Source organism: Sinocyclocheilus rhinocerous, unplaced genomic scaffold (genome assembly GCF_001515625.1).
Source record: "Sinocyclocheilus rhinocerous isolate Xijiao unplaced genomic scaffold, SAMN03320098_v1.1 scaffold289, whole genome shotgun sequence".
Lineage (NCBI taxonomy): Eukaryota > Metazoa > Chordata > Actinopteri > Cypriniformes > Cyprinidae > Sinocyclocheilus > Sinocyclocheilus rhinocerous.
The window spans coordinates 1,113,184-1,138,812 of record NW_015636845.1 but is presented as its reverse complement, the minus strand read 5'-3'; the positions used below and the strand labels follow the sequence as shown (position 1 = coordinate 1,138,812).

The 25,629-nt window shown below is 37.1% G+C and overlaps 2 protein-coding genes across 4 annotated transcripts in view; both read right to left on the bottom strand.

Annotated features, from left to right (window-relative positions):
• Positions 1–1,695, bottom strand: part of LOC107748181 (immunoglobulin-like domain-containing receptor 1) — a 4,351-nt gene extending 2,656 nt beyond the window's left edge. Inside the window, exons 1-4 of the mRNA XM_016562881.1 lie at positions 1,637–1,695; positions 1,421–1,516; positions 733–903; positions 469–618 (exon numbers count right to left, since the gene is read on the bottom strand). Coding sequence (XP_016418367.1) covers positions 469–618; positions 733–903; positions 1,421–1,478 — 379 coding nt within the window. The 5' untranslated portion in view covers positions 1,479–1,516; positions 1,637–1,695. The remainder of the gene's footprint in view (positions 1–468; positions 619–732; positions 904–1,420; positions 1,517–1,636) is intronic.
• Positions 1,696–2,764: 1,069 nt separating this feature from the next.
• LOC107748142 (immunoglobulin-like domain-containing receptor 2) lies at positions 2,765–25,122 on the bottom strand. Of its 3 annotated transcripts, none has more exons than XM_016562817.1 (9): positions 24,993–25,122; positions 21,717–22,046; positions 19,775–19,894; positions 15,223–15,279; positions 10,922–11,068; positions 10,664–10,837; positions 7,687–7,888; positions 4,945–5,605; positions 2,765–3,291 (listed from the first exon to the last, which is right to left on the bottom strand). In XM_016562817.1, the coding sequence occupies exons 1-9, from the start codon at positions 25,036–25,038 to the stop codon at positions 3,256–3,258; spliced, it is 1,773 nt and encodes a 590-aa protein (XP_016418303.1). In that variant the 5' UTR covers positions 25,039–25,122; the 3' UTR covers positions 2,765–3,255. The 3 variants fall into 3 exon arrangements, with proteins under 3 accessions (XP_016418303.1, XP_016418304.1, XP_016418305.1); XM_016562818.1 differs by having other exon boundaries at positions 7,687–7,885; XM_016562819.1 differs by lacking the exon at positions 15,223–15,279.
• Between the last annotated feature and the right edge of the window lie 507 nt (positions 25,123–25,629).

The following is a 25,629-nucleotide window of genomic DNA, read 5'->3' as shown; positions in this document are numbered from 1 at the left end:
TATATATATAAAACTATGTGATGTGAGAAGATCTGATTAATGAGATTTCTAAGACCAACTTTTGAGCATGTCATAAATTGTTTCCTATGACTGTGATTCTCTAAATGCCTACATCTGTGGTTGTCACATAACAGTTGTCTACACTAATTAATTTGATCCTATAAAGCCTGCTATATCATTTGATAAATGAATTTCTTATGCCTCCAAATGATCAATATTATCAAAACGTGAAGCTGAAAAACCTGTTCTGATTGATAGCGCATACTTTTTAATAATACGTTTTAGGAAGCCTCTTAGGATAATTATAAAAAGATCCTACACTAAGTTTACTTAATTTTTTATTGGGTGTTTTTATTGGGAGATACAGAGTGACAACTGATATTTATAAGCATTTTATGGAAGCATTCTGCTATACTAATATAAAACTGTCATTAATTTATGTCATTGCTCCTGCATGTCCAGACTCACTGTTTTGTACGTATATCTTGCGATCTCGATATTCTGTCCCCAAAATAGCTTCATTGAGGCCTCTTTTCTGAATCACTATGCGGACAGTGCGCTGACTGTCTGGACAGTCATTGGCTGGGTCTTGCTTCAGACCCAGAGCTGCTTGATATGCTGAAGAAAGAAAGAAACGTACATGGTCACATCAATCACCACATGTAATCAATTCAGACCAAAAAAAATTAAATAAATAAAGCCTTCTATATTCAGTTGACCTACACCACTCACCTGCTGAGTAATATTCCAGCACTGGATCCAAACAGAAGGACTTGTATCGCCATGTGACCAGGACATCTTGTAGGTTTGCAGTAGTGGAATAGTCACATCGCAGAGTGACAGAAGCAAACAACATTGTGTGTCTCTCTGTATGAGGAACCGTAACCTGGATAGACAACAGCTCTGAGAATAAAGGGAGAGGGATCAGTTAACACCGTTTGCATCAGGGTTCCACACCTTCACCACACCTTCTGACCGACAAGCTTTCATTACTTTTCCAGTCGTTGATTTATTTAGTTAGTCATTTCATAAGGATTTTACTCACAAAGAACAAATTTCAGCAAATTAAATATTTTAGAACTGAGCTGAGCATAAAAAAAATAATTATATTCACTATTTTAAAACTATATCTATTCCTGTTCCAGGCCTGAAAATCTCTATTTTACGCATCCTTACACATACATACAAACAAAATCAAGTTTCAGTAAAACATAATATTAACATTTTTGCTGGCATGAAGCTTGTAAATCACGTGATCGGGATTATCTGCCAATCATGTTTGCACCTGGATGATTAACCTCGCCACTGAATTTATAGAATTACCAGAAATGTTTTAAATTCTTTAAAAGTGGTATGCCACTAAATGAAACTCCTAATATTCCAGTTTAAACCCTGACAGTTATTTTGAATGCCGACTTACCTGTTGGAAATACGCAGAGCACGAGCGCAAGCACCTTGAGCTTCAGTGTTTCTTTCATGTTTCTCGGTTACACGGAAGCTTTTTTTTTTTCCTTTACTGTATTTTTCCAAAAAACAGAAAAATCCTATATTTGCGAACCAAACAAATACAGACGATGTATGCTGGCCATCATGTCATCGTAAAACATGCGACGCAAATATATCCTGATATTCTTACCTAAATTCTCAGTCAGTGTAAACACACCTTTGCTCTTTGGAAGTCTGATTCCCCTCCCCCATTCCACGATGACGCCACAGACTCCACCCACCAACAGGTGCACAACACCCGAATTGGGTCATGTTACTTTATTTAAAGTTATTCATTGATTATTGTTCAAAATGAAATTATTTTTTCACATTTTTATTATTAATATTATATTATTATGTAAATATGTTTCATCGCTCAAAGTGAAAGTATTATTGCGTTGTTTACTTTATTCGATAGAATTACGCAATATATTTGTAGTTATTAACATTTAACCACCAGGGGGCGTCCCTTGCCGGCTCAATGGGCATAAAGTCTTCCCAACGTTCTATTTTTGCAGATTTGCAGAACGACTGCCTCACCAGCTGAAAAATATTAAAATCCATGTAAAACTGACCAACAGACAATCCTGACTAGATGTGGAGACCAGCAAACAAGCTTAGACTGGTTAAAGGAAAAGGTCAACTCGACTGTGGCCTTTGTGTCTTTTTGGTCACTGTTCTCAGAATGGAACTGTGTTTGATGATGTAACATTATAACCATGCTATCTCCCCAAAAATTGTAAATTAATTCCAGCTCTAAGTTCTGAATGAGCGGTGTTCTTTTAAACTATTGTAAACTGCCATCACACATAATATTCATATGGGAGTATGTTTTTTTTTTTCCTATACAGAGTGTAAACATCCTATTGGTGGGAAAGGATGTTTTATTAATCGTTAATAATAAATGTAACTATTAACTATCAACTATGGCACAATGTGAAAGAAAGCGGCAGATACAGAGATCTAAACATAAAGCACTAAAAACCTGTGAGGGCTTGTATCAGATTGTTTCCTGCTATTGTAATCTCATCCTGGAAAGAATCATCCTTTCCTTTTCTGTGTCCTGTCCAGTTTCCTGCATGGCCAAGATTCTGTATTGCTAAAAAATGCCTTACTGTATTTGTTTTCTTATGTCGAAGCAAGACCAAAAGAAGCAAGTGTTCTTGCCCTGATATTGATGATAAAGAACAGGGATATATTTGATCATGAATACACTAAGGTTATCAGAAAAAAGAACAGACAGCAAGTGTTCATATCAAAGTCATTATTTTAAAACAGTGAAATACAAATAAATGGCACATTATCAAAAGCACAATCATTCATGCTTCCCTCGAGAGCCAACTGATTAACACTGACACAAATGTACAGTACAGTGCAAACAAAGGCAATGGCAATATTGAAATATCAGAGACAGCGTCCCATTACAGTACTAAAGATATACAAAATACCAAGGAATGTTTAAAGCACTTGAATATCATTTGAACAATTTAAAGTCCTTTCTAAGATATTTTTAGATGAAGCGGTGGTCTGAGGACTAATTAAGAAAATTGTTTTTTTGACATTATTATCAATACAGAAAATAAAAACAAACACACACACACACACACACTACGTTCCTGCCCTTGACCAGCAAAAGTTCCCAAGCTCTTCATGTCTGTGTGATCCTGCATAAAATGTGTCTTTCTGACAGATTGATACTTAGTGTCTGGGGCATTTCTCTTCAGCTGGATGGTGATGTTATTAGTATGATGTCAGCTCAGTCTGACGACGTCACACAATTAGTGAGTCTCTGCTTAGATGAGTGGTCTGTTAAAAAAACACCAAGAGCCACACATTAGACACCCATTAGCATGATGCGTTTGCAGGTGCGTTGTTAGTGTGCCAGTGTAATGCTGTACTGTGAGCCCATTAGAGTTAGTGATGCCTTTTATGATACAATCAGGAAAACAGAACAAAAACATATAAAACCTGCCTGAGAAATCAACCGTTTTGATCATTCAAAGCGGACTTTCATTTACATACATTCTTGTAAAGAATACAATTTACATTTCAGCATACAAAAAAATGACACGCTGTACAGTTAAAATAATTTCATATTCAGATTTCTTTGAGTCCCTCTTTGGAAAACAAATGAGCTGTACTGTGAGCCCATTAGAGTTAGTGATGCCTTTTATGATACAATCAGGAAAACAGAACAAAAACATATAAAACCTGCCTGAGAAATCAACCGTTTTGATCATTCAAAGCGGACTTTCATTTACATACATTCTTGTAAAGAATACAATTTACATTTCAGCATACAAAAAAATGACGCTGTACAGTTAAAATAATTTCATATTCAGATTTCGTTGAGTCCCTCTTTGGAAAACAAATGACATAACAAGTATAAAATAAAATATAGGCTGACAATAGATCCTCAGAGTTGGAAAAATATTTTAAAAATGTAATTTTGAGATAAAATAAGAACAACAGACACACTGTGAGATGTAAAATCATAATTTTGAGAGAAAATGTCACAATTTTAGAAAACTTTGAATTTATTTCTATATTTCATTATTATATACACTGCCGTTCAAAAGTTTGGGGTCAGTAAGATCTTATACTCACCAAGGCTGCATTTATTTGATCAAAAATACCATAAAAACAGTAATATTGTGAAATACTCATTTAAAATACTTGTTTTCAAAATTTCTATATATTTTAAAAAGCAATTAATTCCAGTGATGGCAAAGATGAATTTTCAGGAACCGTTACTCCAGTCTTCAGTGTTAACAAAGTTGTGCTGCCTAATATTTATGAAAATCTTTCAGGATTTTTTTCTTTGATAATTTGAGAGTTCAAAAGAATAGCATTTATTTGAAATAGAAATATTTTGCAACATAATACATGTTTTTACTGTAACTTTACATCAATTTAATGCATACTTGCTTAATAAATATATTAATTTATATAAAGCAAAAATAGTACTGACCCCAAACTTTTGAAAGGTAAGTCTGAGAAGGAAAAAGGAAATTCAATCTAACATATAAAACGTTTAAAAACAGGTAACTTCAAAATAAACATCATAATTTTACCCGTCCAGTAGCTCCCTAAATCTTGAAGCTATAACAACAAGTTTTATTTAAAAAATATATTGTTACCCCATATGCCACATTTATCACAGGAAATGGGATTGAGAGATGTTGCAAGCTGGAGACCACAGGTCTGAGAAGAGCATTATGTCTGAAATTACTTGATGACTATGTAAATATACATAGATGGTGAGCTGAGATGTTTGTTTTTTTTGGACAAGATACTGCTTGATTTGAAGGATAGAACACTTATTTGTGCTCTTTAACATTTGAGACTTTACATTTCATATTAATGGAATCTGAATTGGCTCTTCTTTTTAGGCTTGAAAGAAGTTTGTTCCACCCTTCAATGAACAGAAACCAGGGCAGATGATTATAAGTAACTCACCAGTTTCCTGGATTTGTCCCTGTCCTCCCTGCGCTCCTGTAATGTATGGGACAGTCCATAGGCCGGACGTGTGTATGAAAAAGGCCGCATGGCAGGATCAGCAGTCCTGTACCGTTCCCTCCCTATATGCTCTTCAGTTCTAAACCTCTCCGCCTCCCTCTCAGAGTACGGAGGTAAAGGATCCTCCTCGGGGCGGTGGCTAGGTGACCTGCTGTTGTAACAGTCACTGCTCTTCTTGGAACTGCCTTTTGAAGGTGTGTCACTGTCATCATCAACCCTCCCCCCTCGCTCTCCGTGGCCCCTAGCCTTGCGCTCCAGCAGAGTGTTCAGGTAGGTATCGTCATAAGACCTCTGTCGAGCGAGGTAACGCTCGCTGTCGGCAGTGTTGCGCCTTTTTGGCGGGGAAGGTGGTGAGCCTCGACGGCGCCAGTCGTCATTGTCATCATCACCTCGAGAATACCGTGGCCCGTCTCGGTAAGACGTGGGATGGTCCCGCGACTTTGGACCCATTTCAAAGTCTCGCTGAGGTCCACGAATGTCACCTCTCCGACGACTGTGTGGGCCGTATGACATAGCAAACTCTTCCAGCTCATCTAGTGACCCTGTGCGCCCCCTAGCGTCAAAGGCTTTGCGGGGCAGGTGCTCAGAACGACAGTTCCATCTGCACAAACAGTCATGATATTATTAGTGCACACATATATTCTTTTATACACATATACAGTGGGTACGGAAAGTATTCAGACCCCCTTAAATTTTTCACTCTTTGTTATATTGCAGCCATTTGCTAAAATCATTTAAGTTAATTTTTTTTTCCTCATTAATGTACACACAGCACCCCACATTGACAGAAAAACACAGAATTGTTGACATTTTTGCAGATTTATTAAAAAAAAAGAAAAACTGAAATATCACATAGTCCTAAGTATTCAGACCCTTTGCTCAGTATTTAGTAGAAGCACCCTTTTGATCTAATACAGCCATGAGTCTTTTTGGGAAAGATGCAACAAGTTTTTCACACCTGGACTTGGGGATCCTCTGCCATTCCTCCTTGCACATCCTCTCCAGTTCTGTCAGGTTGGATGGCAAACGTTGGTGGACAGCCATTTTTAGGTCTCTCCAGAGATGCTCAATTGGGTTTAAGTCAGGGCTCTGGCTGGGCCATTCAAGAACAGTCACAGAGTTGTTGTGAAGCCACTCCTTCGTTATTTTAGCTGTGTGCTTAGGGTCATTGTCTTGTTGGAAGGTAAACCTTCAGCCCAGTCTGAGGGTGCTGTGTGTACATTAATGAGGAAAAAAAATTAACTTAAATGATTTTAGCAAATGGCTGCAATATAACAAAGAGTGAAAAATTTAAGGGGGTCTGAATACTTTCCGTACCCACTGTATATACAATTTTAAAAAACTGTTTTCTATTTTATCCGGTGGCCTCAGAACGACAGTTCCATCTGCACAAACAGTCATGATATTATTAGTGCACACATATATTCTTTTATACACATATATATACAATTTTAAAAAACTGTTTTCTATTTTATCCGGTGGTCGAGAGAGCTCAGCGCGCTGCAATTTAAGACAACACATGCAAATAGAAAAAGCACCAGCAAATTAAGAAAACATCTTCTTCAGTTTGACAACACATATGCTGCAAATACTCACAACACAACCAAATACAGAAATGTGCTGCAAATACACAAAATAAAACCAAACACAAAAACATGCTGCAAAAACACAAAACACAACCAAACACAAAAACACGCTGCAAATACTCAAAACACATCCAAACACAAAAACACGCTTCAAATACACAAAACACAACCAAACACAAAAACGCGCTGCAAGTAGCACAGACCACAATGCTTACAAAAATGAACCATGGTTTATTATAGTAAAAGTAGTAACCATGTATTGATCACCATTTGTATAACCACAGTTGTACAAATACATTGGTAAAACTATGGTTAGTGTGGCTAATTTACCATGGTTTAACTATAGTAACCACTTTTTATTTGTATATATTTTTATATACAGTAATAATAAATATATATAATATATATATAGGCTATTTATTTATTTTAATAGTAAAACCATGATTAATTTTTGTTGGGAAGTTGTAAAAGTAGCCAGCTTACATAACGTTTCAGTTACAGTAATTGTGCATTTCGTCAGCTTATTTAGGCTAATAATATAAAAAAATCTAAGGAATCATATGATCAGGATGTTAAAAAAAACAAAAATCTCACCTTTCAGAGCAGACTTTTATAAGCATGTCCCAGGTTCTTCACTTGTTGCGGTTCCCTTAAACATTTCTGATGTAGTCTGTGTGTATTTGTCTGATGTAGTCTGTTCGTATTTGTTTGTGTTGTGAGTATTTGCAGCGCGTTCGTATTTGTTTGTGTTGTGAGTATTTGCAACGCGTTTCTGTTTTTGGTTGTGTTGTGAGTATTTGCAGCATGTGTGTGCTGTCAAACTGATGAAGATGATTTCTTAATTTGCATGTGTTTTTTTCTATTTGCAGCTCTCTCAGCCACCGTAATTTTAATATATTTTAAAATGTTATTTATTCTTGTGATGTCAAAGCAAAATTTTCAGCATCATTGATCCAGTCTTCAGTGTCACATGATCCTTCAGAAATCATTCTAATATGCTGATATGGTGCTCAAGAAACATTTCTCTCTTGTGTCTCCAGTTTGAAAACCCCTGTCCTAAATTATTAGGTCATGCACACACACACTTGAATTGTACCTGTTGTCATGCTCATCCAGAGAGTGATTGCTTTGATAATGTGAGGGGCGAAGCCTATGGCCGATCGATGCTGTTCGAATATGCGGCTCATCCATGTGGTCACTGATGGGTGGTAGTGCCTTCCTCTGGACCTGCCGATAGGTCTGCCTGAAGTCTACGTCACCGTCATGCAGAGAGCTCAGTTCTGATAGGCTACCAGCTGCTGACACAATGACATCATCATTAAGGACTTTCTTGATGTTTTTTTTATTGCAGTAACAAATCTGTTGTCATTGTAATATGCAGCAGAAAATCTATCTTTGTGAGAAATTCTGAACTTGGTTAGAATATTATGAATCGTCTTGACTTGCACAATCACAGATGTATTTTAAAGGGATAGTTTATCTAAAAATGAAAAATCTGTCATCAATGTGACCTTAATTGTATGGACAAAAACAATTGAAACATCCTTCAAGATATCATCTTTTGTGTTCCAAGGAAGATAACAAAATACAGGTTTGTTATGACATGAAGGTAAATGATGACCGACTTTTATTTGAGAATGAACTGTCCCTTTAAGATGTAAGAATGTAAAAGACATGTCCACTGGGGAGTGTTCAGATTGGAAAGAATCATTGACCTTTAATAGGACACTGATGATGATGATGATGATGCATTAGACATGCCATCAGGTGTGTCAGCTGACCATTGGTAGCTTTTCACTAACTCAACTTATCTCAAATTCAGCCTTTCTTTTTTTTATACAAACAAATTCTGTGTACAGAAACATGCTGACTGCATACAGGCTTACATGGATGACCGCCCCCCTTGGTAGGGTGGAACTGCGCCAGGTCCCTCTCTACGTAGTACACAACCTTCATAGCGTCCTGACACTGACTGGCCTGGAGTCGATAGCCACTGCGCACTGTGGACATACACACATGACCTGTGTGTTTCTACTGTGTCCATGTTACTGTACCACACATACAGTGCATTTAAGGTTAAGCCACATGCATGTAACACTCACACAGTACTTAGTTAAGCCTTTAGAGAAGCATGCACATGTACAGGATTTAGGCAATTTTTGAATTCTGGGACAAATTCACTAAATTTAGCCTGCCATAGCACAAAACCCTGTCTTATTCACATACCACCTGCAATCCAACTTAGTCAGTATAACTATGGAGGATAAGGAGTGCTACTTTAAAAAAATAAAAATAAAATACAGTATATTATTTAAAAAATAAAAATATGAATAAATAAATTAACTATCCCTTTAAGTTTTTAATGTAAAAACTTGTGCCTTTTAATGTAAAAGGCAGGTCAATTGCGGAAGGGTTTAGAATTTAGATGATAATGATGATGATGAAATAAATTAGACAAGCCATCAGGTGTCACTTGACCATTGGTAAATAGATTTTCACTAACTCAACTTAACGCAAATTCAGCTATTCTTTTTTATACAGACTAATTCAGTGTACAGAAACATGCTGACTGCATACAGGCTTACATGGATGACCGCCCCCCTTGGTAGGGTGGAACTGCGCCAGGTCCCTCTCTACGTAGTACACAACCTTCATAGCGTCCTGACACTGACTGGCCTGGAGTCGATAGCCACTGCGCACTGTGGACATACACACATGACCTGTGTGTTTCTACTGTGTCCATGTTACTGTACCACACATACAGTGCATTTAAGGTTAAGCCACATGCATGTAACACTCACACAGTACTTAGTTAAGCCTTTAGAGAAGCATGCACATGTACAGGATTTAGGCAATTTTTGAATTCTGGGACAAATTCACTAAATTTAGCCATAGATAGCACAAAACCCTGTCTTATTCACATACCACCTGCAATCCAACTCAGTCAGTATAACTATGGAGGATAAGGAGTGCTACTTTAAAAAAAAAAAAATAAAATACAGTATATTATTTAAAAAATAAAAATATGAATAAATAAATTGGCCAATAAACAGCTATACTTATATATTTTAATGGAGTTAAATGTAAAAATAATAAATCAATAAATTGCTTTAAAAATGGACAAATAAATAGTCATTTAAGAGCCAGATTTACTAACAGCTTGCACCAATGCAAACCCTCTTTTGGCATTAAAAAAACTACTGTCAGGATTTACTAAAGACACAAAATTAGTGCTGAAAAAGTGCAGGTCTATTTTTGCAGCTGACCTTATTGCATATGCATTTGTACGAGTTTCCCTTTCAGACACAAAATTTCAGACACACAGAGGTTTGCGCTAGTCAATTTACTGGTATTTGAGCCATTATGGAAACGATCTGGCTGTGTTCTTTAATTCGCACATTGTCAGTAAATCACCTGCAGAACTTTCCAATTCCATCGCCGCTTTTATGGGATTGCACTCTCGTGCTAATTTGCACTGTTTTGTAAAAAAAACTATTAATATATTTTTAAAATGATAGGTTAATATAAAAATAAATTAACGTATTAATAAATATTAATTGGTCAATCAAGTTTAAAAATGCCATTCACTTGTGGGAGGAACCAGTTGCCCCTTTAGTGTTTGCCACTCAGCTGAGGGCATTTTTACTTGTTGATACACACATACATTGTGAAACCATTCACCATCTTCACAGACAACACAGCTGCTACCTTCACAATACCAGCAAGCTTTCTGCAATGTTACTATCTTTAAAACTTCAGCTGACATTCTATTTCCTACAAAATCACATACACAAATACAACAAACACTCTCGTCTCATCTGACCACAATTCCTTTTAACATTTTAAATACTCTGGACAGCCTGAGATTAAAGTTACAGTGCAGTTGAAGATGATATTAGTTGAGTTTGCTTTGAGTTAGATGATGCAGACTTGCTTCAGTCATATGCAGTTACTCATTGCAGTGCAAATGCAGATTCACTTGACAGACTTCGGACAGATGTGTTCAAAGAACAAGCAAAGACATTAAAATATTTAGCATTTCATTTTTTATATGCTGCTGTATTGTCACTTACCTCCAGCTATATTGTTTTCTACTGAAGGAGCCACTACAGTCAACTTGGGTTCAATGATGGATGGTGCGGCTGGAGGGACCACAGGAAGCACAGGAAGACCAGGAACGTAGTAAGGTTGATACATGGAAATCTGAGGAGGTTGGCCGCTCTTTGCCATCTTCCCTGCTTCATATACTTTGAAGGCAAGTGAGAATGTTTTTTTCAGGTTGTGAATACGGGCAAAGTGTGTGTAGTATGTATGTGTGTTTGTGTACTCACAGTGTTTTGGACAGCAACATGTATCAGGACAGCAGCAGCAGCTTACATAACAACAACAGGAGTGAGGGCAACACTGGCACCAGCAGATCCCAACCAACAACAGGAAGAGCACACTACCAAGGACGACAACTCCCACAAATACCCACTCTAAAGGAGACAAAAAAGACTCATCAGGAGACTTGGTTTCTGTGGCAAAAGCAGATCCTGAAAGAAGTGCTGCCCTGAAATAATTTTTGCCCACAAGATATGAAGTCTCTGATCATGACCAACCACAAGGGAGAGCTTGAATGATGCACAACCTCTTATCTGGACTCTCTTAGGGCCTAATGATGAATTTCCTCTGGGTGTGGTGTTAAAATTCCAACAGTATACATTGCAGACCTCTTATTCAACTCAAGAATGTTCAGAATTATATGCCTCTGAGCCCTTATGGCCGATTGGGGTAATGAACAGGACATAACCAAATTACTTTTTTAGAAGTTGAAATGTTTGTTAGCAGACCACAATAGCAGGACTGGGTTTAAAATATCCCAGTTTGATTTCAGATTGCTTACATCTGCACATCGGCATAATGTTAAATAGCAACAGAGCTTAAACTTTGCAGTTAATTTACAGGTGCATCTAAAAAAATTAGAACATCGTGAAAAAGTAAATTTTTTTGCAACTTATTTCAAAAAGTGAAACTTTCATATATTCTAGATTCATTACATACATGTAAAGTAAAACATTTTTAAAAAAAAATTTTTTTTTCATTTTGATTATTAGAGCTTACAGCTCATGAAAGTAAAAAAATCCAGTATCTCAAAATATTAGAATATTTCCTAAGATCAATCAAAAAAAGGATTTGCAAAACAGAAAAGTTCTTTAAAGTATGTTCATTTATGCACTCAATACTTGGTCGTGGCTCCTTAAGCACAAATGACAGCACCAGTGAGGTGTGGCATGGAAGCGATCAGCCTGTGGCACTGCAGAGGCACTACTGAGCCTTCAGCTCGACTGTATTATTGGATCGACTGTTTCTCATCTTTCTCTTGAAAATATCCCATAGATTCCATATGGGGTTGAGGTCAGGCATGTTGGCTGGCCAATCAAGCACAGTAATATCATGGGCAGCAAACCACTTGGAAGTGGTTTTGGCACTGTGGGCAGGCACTAAGTCCTTCTGGAAAAGGAAATCAGCATCTCCATAAAGCTTGTCACCAGATGGAAGCATAAAGTGCTCCAAAATCTTTAGCACAAACTCCAGCATCAGTGAGGTGTGGCATGGAAGCGATCAGCCTGTGGCACTCCTGAGTTACTATTGAGCCTTCAACTCATCTGTATTGTTGGATCAAGTGTTTCTCATCTTTCTCATCTCCATAAAGCTTGTCAGCAGGTGGAAGCATAAAGTGCTCCAAAATCTCATGGTGTAGACGGCTGCATTGACTTTGGACTTGATAAAACACAATGGACCAACACCAGCAGCCGACGTCACAGCACCCCAAATCAGCACTGACTTCAGAAACTTCACACTGGACTTCAAGCAGCTTGGATTCTGTGCCTCTCCAGTCTTCCTCCAGACTCCAGACCTTGATTTCCAAATGAAATGCAAAATTTACTTTTATCTGAAAAGAGGACTTTGGACCACTTCATAAGTGGCTTGGTAGCCCTTTTCCTGAAGATGTCTGTGCGTGGTGACTCTTGATGCACTGACTCCAGCTTCAGTCCACTCTTGTGAAGCTCTCCCAAGTGTTTGAATCGGCTTTGCTTGACAGTATTCTCAAGCTTGCGGTAATCCCTGTTGCTTGTGCACCTTTTCCTGCCCAATTTCTTCCTTCCAGTCAACTTTGCATTTAATATGCTTTGATACAGCACTCTGTGAACAGCCAGCCCTTTCAGTAATGACCTCCAATGAACTTCGCATCTGAAACAGACAAAGCACCCGACCAAGTATTGAGTGCATAAATGAACATACTTTAAAGAACTTGAACTTTTCTGTTTTGCAAATCCTTTTTTTTTTTTGATTGATCTTAGGAAATATTCTAATATTTTGAGATACTGGATTTTTGACTTTCATGAGCTGTAAGCTCTAATCATCAAAATTAAAACAAAAAAACTTTTGAAATGTTTCACTTTACATGTAATGAATCTAGACTATATGAAAGTTTCACTTTTTGAAATAAGTTACAAAAAATAACTTTTTCACAATATTCATTTTTTTTAGATGCACCTGTATACACATACACACACACACACACACACTTCATTAGGATATTAGCTAATATATACTTCTATATTTGTTTATACACTTTCATTTAAAAAAGACCAGATCATGAGTGCCATTTGTTTGTGAATTCTATTGCATGTTTTTGATTCACTAAAACGAACCACTTCATTAGAGTCATTTGTTGGTGAATCAGGCTACACTGGTCACACTGCACGTTATTGCTTGCAGCCTGCAAATTCTTTTTTTTTCGCTATTATTTTGCAGTAGACGGTCTTCTTAGCATGTTCGATTTGGACTGTAAACACAGGTGAAATATGAGTCACAGCACCCCAAATCATCACTGACTTCAGAAACTTCAGATTGGACTTCAAGCAGCTTGGATTCTGTGCCTCTCCAGTCTTCCTCCAGACTCCAGACCTTGATTTCCAAATGAAATGCAAAATTTACTTTCATCTGAAAAGAGGACTTTGGACCACTTCATAAGTGGCTTGGTAGCCCTTGTCCTGAAGATGTCTGTGCGTGGTGACTCTTGATGCACTGACTCCAGCTTCAGTCCACTCTTGTGAAGCTCTCCCAAGTGTTTGAATCGGCTTTGCTTGACAGTATTCTCAAGCTTGCGGTAATCCCTGTTGCTTGTGCACCTTTTCCTGCCCAATTTCTTCCTGCCAGTCAACTTTGCATTTAATATGCTTTGATACAGCACTCTGTGAACAGCCACCCCTTTCAGTAATGACCTTCTGTGACTTACCCTCTTTGAGGCGGATGTCAATGATCATCTTCTGGACCATTGCCAAGTCAGCAGTCTTCCCCATTATTGTGGTTTCAAAGAACAAGAGATACCCAGAATTTATACTGTAGGGATGGTCATTTAATGAAACTCAAATGTAAATATTCTAATATTTTGAGATACTGGATTTTTGACTTTCATGAGCTGTAAGCTCTAATCATCAAAATTAAAACAAAAAAACTTTTGAAATGTTTCACTTTACATGTAATGAATCTAGACTATATGAAAGTTTCACTTTTTGAAATAAGTTACAAAAAATAACTTTTTCACAATATTCATTTTTTTTAGATGCACCTGTATACACATACACACACACACACACACACTTCATTAGGATATTAGCTAATATATACTTCTATATTTGTTTATACACTTTCATTTAAAAAAGACCAGATCATGAGTGCCATTTGTTTGTGAATTCTATTGCATGTTTTTGATTCACTAAAACGAACCACTTCATTAGAGTCATTTGTTGGTGAATCAGGCTACACTGGTCACACTGCACGTTATTGCTTGCAGCCTGCAAATTCTTTTTTTTTCGCTATTATTTTGCAGTAGACGGTCTTCTTAGCATGTTCGATTTGGACTGTAAACACAGGTGAAATATGACTTATTTTACTGCACAATGCAGGAAACACTGGCACATTGCCAATCCTAGGGTTGGAAGAAGCTACGCTGAGATCCGAAAATCTGTATTTTTACCCAACCTAATATAATACACTTTTCAAATGTAAAACAATAAATGTAAGAAGTGTTACTTTTTTATTTACCTTATTTTTTTGCCATCAGATATAGTTTAACACCTCTTATTTCCATATAATTTGGTGGCGTAAGAACCTATACAGTGAATGCGTGTGTGACAGCATGTCTGCACTGCAAGCTAGCTGCGTGATGAGATGCAGCAAAACTATTGCTCCCATTATAATCAGTGAAGATGTCTTTAACACAAGTGGCTTAAAATCAAAAAATATATAATGCAAGCAATACTGCTAGCATTCTGAAAGAGAGAAAGCTTCAGCAGAGGGTGAGATGTAAAAGTAACTATAAAAAGTAACAATCATGTGATTAATTACTTCAAGTTATGTAGTATATAGTATAATCTGCAGTAATGTTATGCAACATCAATCATTGATATGTCCTGTAATTTTAAATGATATATATTTTTTTAATTTTCAGAGGGAACAGATCAGATTGGAGCATTTTGGAGTTTGCCGATTGCAGCAGAAAATGAAGCAAGTGAACTGGAAAAGACCTGTGTGAGAGCACCCACTGAAAAGGACAGGGGGGAGAGAGGTATGGCAGGCATACCTGGCATAATCTCCAAATCAAACTCAGGCAGGATGTCATCCAGTACACCTGTCCTACCTGGAGAAGGGAGAAGATCAGACATAAACAGCAGTAGAGGGCAGCAGATGAAAGTTCAAAGTTTAGGGTCGTGGGTAAATGCTTGTGTGTTATTATGAAAAAAGTTACTCTGTTAGTGGCTGTGGATTAATTAAGTGTAAGTTGAAAGCTGATTTGAAAACTTGATTTGTGGTTTTAAGCATGATTGTCGGTTTAGAGACTAAATCAAATGCTAAAGTATAAACAAAGTCTGCATATATATATATATATATATATACAGTACCAGTCAAAAGCTCTGGACACACTTCACTAAATTTATGTTTCTGGTGATGGTTAAATACTTGAAATTTAGGCATGAGTGGATAACAATTTTGGTCACTACGTAAATCCCATTCTTTTAGTTTTGCTACTTCATGGCTGTGATGGCTTTACTATTATTCTACAATATAAAAATATATATAAAAAAAAAAAAAAATGCATACATAGGTGTGCCCAAACATTTCATTGGTAGTGTATGTGCTTAGGTGTGTGTGTATGTGTGTGCTCGCAGTCACTGACAGATACCAAGAAAAGGGTGAAAGGTCAAACTTGTCTCTGGATGAGAAACTAATTTTAGGCCAGTGCTGTTTTTTTTGTGAAGTTTTGGTTCATAACATTACTTGTAAGGATGATGTATGACCATGCAACTTGTGTATGCAAATGATCAAAGTAACACATGAACATTTAAAGTCAAAAGTAATTGAAATATAAAATAAATAACTAATAAAAAAGTAAAAAATAAAAATAAAGCTTCCAAGTCCAAACATCAAGCTATATATATATACAGTTTGATGTATGTACCATTTATGTATTTTTTAATTATAGAATTATACTGGATAAAATGTATTTATAAATACAAAAGATGCAAACAGCAGTGATTTGGAAGCAATGAAAACTGATTTATAAAAATGGGTTAAGATAAAAAAGAGCTCACATCATTTCTTTATACAGCTTAGCAACTGACAGTAATGATACGTTGACATGTTGCTGGTTCCCAGGGCTTATGCTAATGTAGATGTGTGCATTCGTTCAGTATTTATATCTGGCCCGAACACAGATCAGGTTCACTAATGTGCACGAACGGAGAGAGTGAGAAAGAGATGAGGTAGAGGGGGCTTCAGCGGGAGAGACAGAGGAGGAATATGGGAGACTAATTCATCACACAGCCTCATTAACCATCCTGAAAGGGGGGCAAGGGTACGTCATCACCATGGAGACAGTGCTGGCATTGTTTGGAATTAAAAGGTGTCCCAGAGCACTGTCCAATTACCTTTCAACAAACATCTTCCCTGAGAGAAATGAAGGAGTGGCTTTAGATGTACTGTCTATTTTACACTGAGTGTACTTTGTCAATGACTGGCATAGCGCCAAAAATCAAGGGCATTCTCATCACCTAAACTGGCCGCAGTGTTTAGCCTAAGACCCCAAATTTTGACTGTATACAAATCCTAATGCAACAAGTGTGCAGAAGACATAATCTTATCTGTTAAAATCATCATGAAGTCATCCTATATGTTTTCTAAACTGAACAATTCATTCATGCATTTAATGTCTTCTTTTAATTTTGAAAGATTTGTCACTACTCCCATTTCGTTGTGACTTTGTAAACATTCAAATTTTACGTGTCTTCACAAAATGCCACAAGTCTTTAAACTGAATGAGAGGGTGCCATAAAAATAACTGCCCACTGTCAGAGCAGATTTATCCCTGAGTGACAGGAAGTGCTGAGCTGGCAGACAGGAAGAGGAATAATATCCAAGTCCTCTACGCCTCTGTTACAGTCATTAAACCAACCGTAACCTGAGAGTAAAGGGGACCTCACGAAGAGATGTAGAGACGTGAAAAGAGACAGGCAGAGATATAGGGAAGGCAAGCTGTGTAGTATAGACTGCAAGTCATTATCAGACTTTTTAAAGGGTTAGTTCACCCAAAAATAAAAATTCTGCCATTAATTACTCACCCTGCCATTAATTCCAACCCTGTAAGACCTTTGTTCATCTTCAGAACACAAATTAAGATATTTATTTGATGAAATCCGAGAGCTTTCTGACCCTGTATAGACAGCAATGCTACTATCACGTTCAAGGCCCAGAAAAGTAGTAAAGACATTGTTAAAATAGTCCATGTGACATCAGTGGTTCAAACGTAATATTATGAAGCTACGAGAATACTTTTTGTGTGGAAAGAAAACAAAAATAATGACTTTATTCAACAATTTCTTCTCTTTGTCAGTGCCAATAGCCTTGTGGGCAGCACGCCGATATATAGCGCCATTGCGCTTCGGGGCATCCCGAGTTCAAGTCCCGGCATGCAGACCTTTCCCGGTCCCGTCCCCCTCTTTCTCTCCCACTTTGCTTTCTGTCTAAACACTGTTCTATCAAAACAAAGGCTAAAATGGCAAAATTAAATCTTAAAAAAAAAGATTCTCTTCTATGTCAGTCTTCGATGCACGTTCACAACAGTACCACGATGCATATGTGTGCATTCCTCTGCTTGTAAACAATGCACAGTGCATCCGGGTTCTGAGTCAGAACGCAATTGTTGAATAAAGTCGTTCTTTGTTCTTGTAGCTTCATAAACTTAATGTTGATCCACTGATGTCACATGGAATATTTTAACAATGTCCTTATTACCTTTCTGGGCCTTGAACATGGTAGTTGCATTGCTGTCTATGCAGGGTGAGAAAGCTCTCGGATCTTAATTTGTGTTCGAAGATGAATGAAGGTTCTTACAGGTTTGGAATGGCATGAGGGTGATTAATTAATTGCAGAATTTTCCTTTAATGGATAGTTTGCCCAAAAAATTTTACCTCTATGATTTTTTTCTTCTGAGGAACACAAAACAGGATATTTTGAAGAACTGTTTTTGTCCATGAAATAAAAGTCAATGGGGTCCAAAACAACAATGAACCCCAATGACTTTCAGTGTATAGACAAAAACAAAAACAAAAAAAAAACAGATCACCTACCCCTTTAAGAGCAAATAATTATGCGTTTTTGCATATAATTCACTGCAGCTGTGTGTGTCCTATAACACTATTATGACGACTGAGAGAAAATGAATTAAAAGTTAATATGGTATAAGTTTTCAGCCGAAGGGGATAACCAAAACATCACATGAAATTTAAAGCAGCTGTGTGTTCGTAAATAGACTATATCACTGTCGTAATTACAAAATATAGCTGTACACATGCATTTGTTGTTGCGGTAAAACAATCCACCGTTTTGGCAGAATTTCATACCCACTCACCAAGCTATATACTCCCAGCACATTAGAGGGGAAGCATTAAAAATAAACAGAAGGCATTCACCTTATTACAAGTCAGAGTGAATTGAACTTACATTTCAAGTTAAAAAAACTTATAGTTGCTTTAACTGTTTAGAATAATAACCTACTTTTTTCCACAGTAATTTGTTGTCTAAGAAAATGTGGTCACTTTCTTGGTAAGACATTGCTAAAGAGGTGAGTTTCATTTGATGTTTTGACTTTGCACTAAAATTGTTTTAATTAATTTGACTGAATTCTGAATATAGTAAGCCTACTGTTAATTTTTACTGTGCAATCTCCTAATCCTAAGTAATAATAGTGTTGCTTTCCTTGGCATCCACCACTAACAATCAAGAGCTAAACTGTAAGTAAAGCATGACTACACAGCATGTTTGGTGAAATAGGGAGTGTCTGGTACAAAGTCAAACTTTTAACCACCAATACTCCAGATTATACTCTCCACTTCATAAACCAATTAAATCTTGATTACTCAGAGGGCAGCAGTGACTTCCTCCACTTCTTAGCGTCTACATAACACTCTCATTGATCCTCCTGTGTAAGCTCTAACCCTCTCATGTTTTTTTCTCTTCACCGCACAGGACTGCTCTGGAGGCACTGGCATCCCCTAGCCCCTGAAACCCCCTTCGTTCCCATGGAAACGGCTTAAAAAGTGGCTTATATTGCTCATGTCGATAACAGTCAGTTATTTACTCTTTGTCTGGCATGAGGCGTCTGACTTTGCTTTGTCCAGCTGACACAGAAATAATTAATGCTGTTAGGGTCAGTCCCACAGCACCAAACAAATTGTTTCTCTCCGCAGTGTTCCTGCCCAGGACATGTAAAATATGTGAGGTTTTCCTGATCTGCCGGGGCACAAATGAACAATAGCGTCTCTTATTAAGGATCTGAGCCCTGTCGAGAGGCATGTGCCGTTTGGTTGTCGTCATGGCAGCGTGTGTAAGTGGACTCAGGAATTCAGACAGGGATTGGCATTAACAATCATTTAGACACAATAACCAAGCATGCACACACAAAAATAAACATTTTTGTAAACTCTGTAAATAATCACAAAAATTGAGTCCCTAAAGCATAGCATTCACTGGCACTTTTTCAAGCAATTCAAACTTTTCTAAAACCATTTTATACAGTACAGACAACAACTGGCTTTTTTGTAGTGTTGACTTGAAGGATATGCACTCATGAGACTCACCCTGCACCAGTAGCTCCACCTGGCCTTCATTTTTCCCTTCCAGGTCATCAGAAATGATCACCTTACAGAAATACACACCGGTGTCGCCCCACTGCAGCTGTCCAATGCGCAGATCTGCTTCTGAAAAAGCCAGAAAATATTTGCTTATAACCCAAGCTGTTTAACTGACCGTTCGCAGTGAGTTTGATTGACAGGCGATCTGACCAATCATAATGCCGAATCTGCCATTTTTGTCCGACAAACAAATCAGACAGGAAAGCAGATTAACATCGGTGGACTTAAACTTGAAGAAATGTGTGTATTGAGATCTTTCCGCGGTTGAAACAAGATACCTTCTGATGTTCATTCATGTTTATTTCATGCAATAACTAGTAAAGAGGAAGAGATGATCGGTTTACTTGCCGCATGAACTGAGGTGCATGACACATTAAAGAGCCACAAACCTGTTTTTATTGTTTGAATTTCTTTAAAAATTTAAATTTGAACGCAGAGACTTTGTTTCATACCAAAAGTAACCTGCTCTGTCTTGTCTGTCGGTGCGTTGTCAGTGTCCTCTTTGCTCCGCAATGTATTTTTCACTGCGTGAGAGCGGCATGGCTTGTCGGACATAGCAACAGTAACGAAGGGGGGCGGGTCTTTGCGAAGGGTCAAATGTAGTGGAGTAAATGTTTCATTTTAATATTTAAATTTTTTGGTTTACACAGTAACATAAAAACGTATTAAGCTGTCAGTTGCATGATTTACTTTTAGCACCTAACATTTTTAATCAGTAGGAACAACACATTATTCATACTTATTATCTTTCTGTAATATTTTGTCAGAACAGTCATAGTCTTTGTTGGAGAGGTGACTGGAGGAGGAAGAGCTTTGATGCCTAAGTCAGAGGAGAGGGTGTTTGCGTTTGATAAGGAAAGCCGTGGGGGTGTTTTGTGAGACCTTTATGAGGTCCAGCCCCCTGACCATTGTGCGACCTAGAAAAAAAACAGCCCTATTTAAGGAACAGGAAAACACAGCACAATCGGCTGGGTTTCCTAAGGGGGAGATGGATTACGCACAAGACTGCAGACTTGAGAGTAGAGCAGGCTCAAAATGTAATAACATAACAAGATGATTTTATTACACAGTGGCCTCAAGAAGTATTTGGACCATTAAGCCAGAGTTAAATGTCATTTTATGAATGTCACTGCATTAAATAGAAATATTAAATAAGTAGCATCTGCAAACAAATTATGCCGGACCTTTTTTTTTTTTAGAACTGATGTCATTTTGTACGGTAATTACTTTTAACTAACTAAATCCCAGTGTTTGTCGCGGTATGAATTAGTTCCCCTCATGTTCACACAGGTGTGCTAGCAGAGTAACCATATATATTTGCAATATATTACATTTTGTGATCAAATAAATGCAGCCTTGGTGCGCACAATTACCCAAACCAAAGTTCTGAATAGTACTGTAAATTTGACACCCCAAATGTGTCCAAATATCTACAGTATATTGCTTGAGCTGCCTTTATAAAATAAATTCCACTTTGGTAATTTTTTGTCTATGTAATTAAATTATATATTTTTAATTGTAGACTAGATCCATATTTGATCTATATTTTGGACAGTGTTGCTTCATTAATTTATCTAATCTTGATGTTATTTAGGCTGGAAACTTGTTGACCTTTTTACAGTTTTGTGTTTGAGACTAACCTGTTGAGTTGACTAGTTAATAAATGATCATGGAAGTCCCTTTGTGAACCATTAAGTTGGAATTTCACATTCCAGGTGACCAATGTTGTCATTTTGTGCAACTTATTTATCCGTAAACACTGAAAGGTTTATAAATTCATGATCAAATTCAATATTCTGCCTTATATTTGATTGAACTTCACCTCCAATCAAACTAAATCTCTTAAAAAAAACACACACACACTTATAAGACAACAGGAACTCATTACTGTTAATGATGGAGATGTCTCTTCCTTTGTAGTTCTCTGCTAAGGTCATGGAAGATCCTTGTGCTGAGGCCACTATGCGGACAGTGCGGCTGTTGTCAGAGCAATCCAGATGAGACGAGGCTCCCAGATCAGATACATGGACTCCCAGGGACTCAGGAAATGTGAAGGAATCCCGAGTACGGTCTGTACAGTAGGACTTGTACCACCACTGCACCACGGCGGTTTGAGAGGAGTGGGTGGTGTAATGACACGGAAGAACGATGGAGGAGAACAGCATAGCAAACTTCTTCTCATCTTTCACATTCACCTGTACACCATTACAATTTTGCACTGTGCCAAAAAGAGAGAAGGAGATTTAGTGAGAAAAAAAAAAGGTAAACATTACTGAATGACAGTAACACAATTACACTTACGGCTGAATACACTACACAAGTCGACACTAGTTGATGAAAGTCAGAGCTAGTCTGCAGATTTCACAGAAAAGAGTATGATATGCACAGACTTTAATACATTAGATATCCAGTTGGAGGATATCACATATTGTTTTCATTTGACATGCATCTCCTTGTAACAAGGTATGTGTTTCAATGATTTTGTTGTGTTTTGGAACAGTTTGAAAAGTCTGTGATCCTCAGTCATTTAGTGTATGATGGCTAGTTTATCTCTGTAACAATTTATAAGGTCGGCAAGTGTATGATCGCTAGCGTTTTTTAAAATCTGTTAAAGTCATGTAGTGTTCTCCAGCCCTTATGTAGAGCACCAGACAGGAAGCTGAGATATGCAGAATTTGCAAAAGCTATATTTGTATTGCAAATTCATGATTGCTTCTATAGAACCGTTAGGACAGTTAGAATTAAGACAAAATATTATTCTACAAACGTCTGTAGAATAATATTTAAATACAGAATAATTTTAGAAAAATTTAATAATTTTAAAATATTATTCTACAAAAAAGTTTGTAGAATAATATTTAAAAACATTTAAATACAGTGTAGAACCCTGTTTTGTGTGATGTTATTTTCTAGCAAATAAATATAAAAAGTATAATATAATAATATTAAAATAAAGTCAACACTACAATTTGTGTAAAACTTCATTCATTCATTAAAATAATTTACTTGGCTTATTCTCATGCTGTAGATTAGAATTGGTCATTAGAATTAGTTATAAAAAAGTTTTTAATTAAATGTCGTTTCAGCAATTTATGTCAAAATTCGGACAGTTTTTATTTAAATTGTTGGATACAGTAAGAATTGAGACAGACTAAAATCACCATATTAAGTAAACACACCCATGAGCAAAGAGAGTAATGCAAATTCCAAGATACAGTGAGCTTTCAGCAGCAACTGTAATGACTACTGGCCTGTTCATGATTAGTATTATGGTGTTTGAGTCTAATGGTACCTTTCATAGTGTCAGAGACAGGCATGTGATCATTACCAAAAGCCCTTTCTCAGTCTAGGCCTAACCAACCAGTGGATCAAAAGAAAAAAAGAGATTTGCTCAGTGCCTCTTTTCGAGAATGCTTAGTCACACCATTCCAAAGGGAATTCACTTTATCAGCTAGAGATTATAAGGTGAGATGACCTGAAAACAAATGCCTAAAAACATCTGGATCCAGTCAGTCAGCATTTGAATGTGTGTGTGTGTTTCTAAGCATGAAAGAGTGTGTTTGTCCAGCCGTGTGTGGGAGATTATGAAACAGAACGCTGGACAAAATCAGAGAAGCGCCTGAGAGGATGATCTGCTGGTGTGAAAAACAAAGAGACTGAGAAAGAAAGAAAGAAGTGTGAGTAAAGAAAGTTAAATTCCATGCTATGCAGGGGGCGCAGAGAGGTGGGGGCTGTCATTTTTTGGAGAGACGTCACCGGCTCTGACGATTTGATTGGGGTGGGGTGGTGAAACTGAAATATTCTGAGAAAACTCTTACAAAAGATCAAGTTGAGTACAAGTAGGGAGGAGGTCTCTCCCACAAACACAGAGATACTGTAACTCTTGTCAAAGGGTGGAGCACATTGCATAAAAATATACAACAACAAGTCACCACAGATGTCTGGATGAGATCTTCACTCATTCATTGTTGCCCTAGAGGAAATGGAGCAACTTCCTGAGCATTTTCCAACTGTACTTTAGAATGCTCGTGTTGCTGAGGGGAATGTAGGCGAGAATTCTGGAATACATTCATTAATGCTCCGTTCAGGGTAGATGGGGTCCTCCTTTTGTCCTCTCTGTTGCCTGTTTGACTCATTGTTTGCCATTATGGTGAACCCCCACCCACTAAGACTCAGTGCAGGAGGGGGATGTTGAGGTCCCACCAATAAGACACACTCATTGACTCAGTCATCCATGAACACCCAATTAGGTTAAAGAGATTTAAACCAAGCCGTTACTAGCAGACAACTTTACTTGATTATATGTGTAAATGAAATGCTGATGCTAACCAAACTATTACAGGGAGGCATATTACTATCACGTGCTATTGAAAATATTATTCAGCTCTTTACCAGCTCAAAACAACTTTTCCCTAAAAAAATGTTATGCACATTCCCTCTTCTGAGAGGGTTTTTATGGAGTGTAGTTTTAGTTCTCAAAGTTGGCCACTGACATAGGCCTACTCGTAAAAAATCATCATATATTGTATTGTCTCTGTTGCATCCACCCTTCAAGAACTGATACAATGCAGCTGCACTCCCTGACACACATTCCAGCAGCACTTCCCACAATTCTCTCCCACAATAACAACTTTGGGATGATAAATAGTTTCAAATGTTTGTCTATGCTGTATAATTAAAGAAGGCTAGGTAAAACTTTAGTTGTGAAATCCCTTTTATACATTACACATATGCAGACATTTTATAATAATCAGTAATAAAGATTAATATATTATGCTGAACAGAGAAACATACTGATTTAAATCAGAGTAATATATTTTTATTATTTTATTTATTTTAGTTTATTTTAGTTAGATTAAGTTAACTTGAAGCTTGTCAAAAGTTAGAATGTAACGGACTCATTTAACAATAAAAAGCGTAAAAATAATTATTATTTATTTGATTTTTTTTTTTTAAGTAAATAAATAAAATTTGTAAATTGTAAATGCATTGTCAGGTGTAAATTTAAATGGATTATAGTAAAAACCGTCACAGGGACCCGTGATCAATCTAAAAATAAAGCCGGGCTCAAGGTTTTCTAAGCTCTCAACCTGATGCTTTAAGTTGTGTGTCCCAGTTTTCTGTATTTCTATATCGCGGTCAAATAGAAAACAGATCAACTCACGTGAAAATAGCATGAATAGAATCCAGAATCCGTGTAACAAAACCATGATCCAGTTTAGTGCGGTTTAGTTTACAGGTATGTAGTCCATCTTCTCCCGGACTGTTATTCGCTTAAATTCATCTCTGTCTGCTGCGCTGGTCAGAATGAGCGGACTGTACCACTTTATTAAAAGGGGAAGCGACTGTGAAAATTAAAAACTAAAAACTAATATATTAAAAGATGCTAAACGGTTGTTGCTGAGTTGAAAACAAAAACCGAGTGCATTTTTGTACCCAATGAAACGGATGTCAAAGAAATATGAGAAACTACTTTATATAACAGCCACAGAAACAGTCTCCCAATTTTTTTAAAGTGAATGCGTCTGTCAGACAAATACAGCAATATTGCATAAAACGTAGGCTAAAGGGAAAAAAGACACTTTAAGGTGACTTCAAGTGTGAGTTGAAAGCATTATTATGTGTTTATTATGTATTTTGTGTTTGCTGTTGTTCCAAAGACACATTTTATTGGAGAAAAATAAATGAAACAGTTTACTTTTAATTAAGTAGGCTGGGTCGAATCACCTTTTATTTAGACTATGAAAAGCAGGTGTGTGTAACATCAATTAGTTCCAGCCATGTAACCTACAAAAATGTAA

What these genes read in the sequence shown, in the direction of transcription:
- LOC107748142 (XM_016562817.1), bottom strand. Translation starts at nt 25,038, where the DNA reads ATGGTTTTGTTACACGGATTCTGGATTCTATTCATGCTATTTTCAC. An exon ending in AGAAAACAATATAGCTGGAG is followed by an intron (nt 7,889 to 10,663) that starts GTAAGTGACAAT and finishes TCATTGTGTCAG; the next exon opens with CAGCTGGTAGCCTATCAGAA. An exon ending in CTGGATGAGCATGACAACAG is followed by an intron (nt 5,606 to 7,686) that starts GTACAATTCAAG and finishes CTGTTTGTGCAG; the next exon opens with ATGGAACTGTCGTTCTGAGC.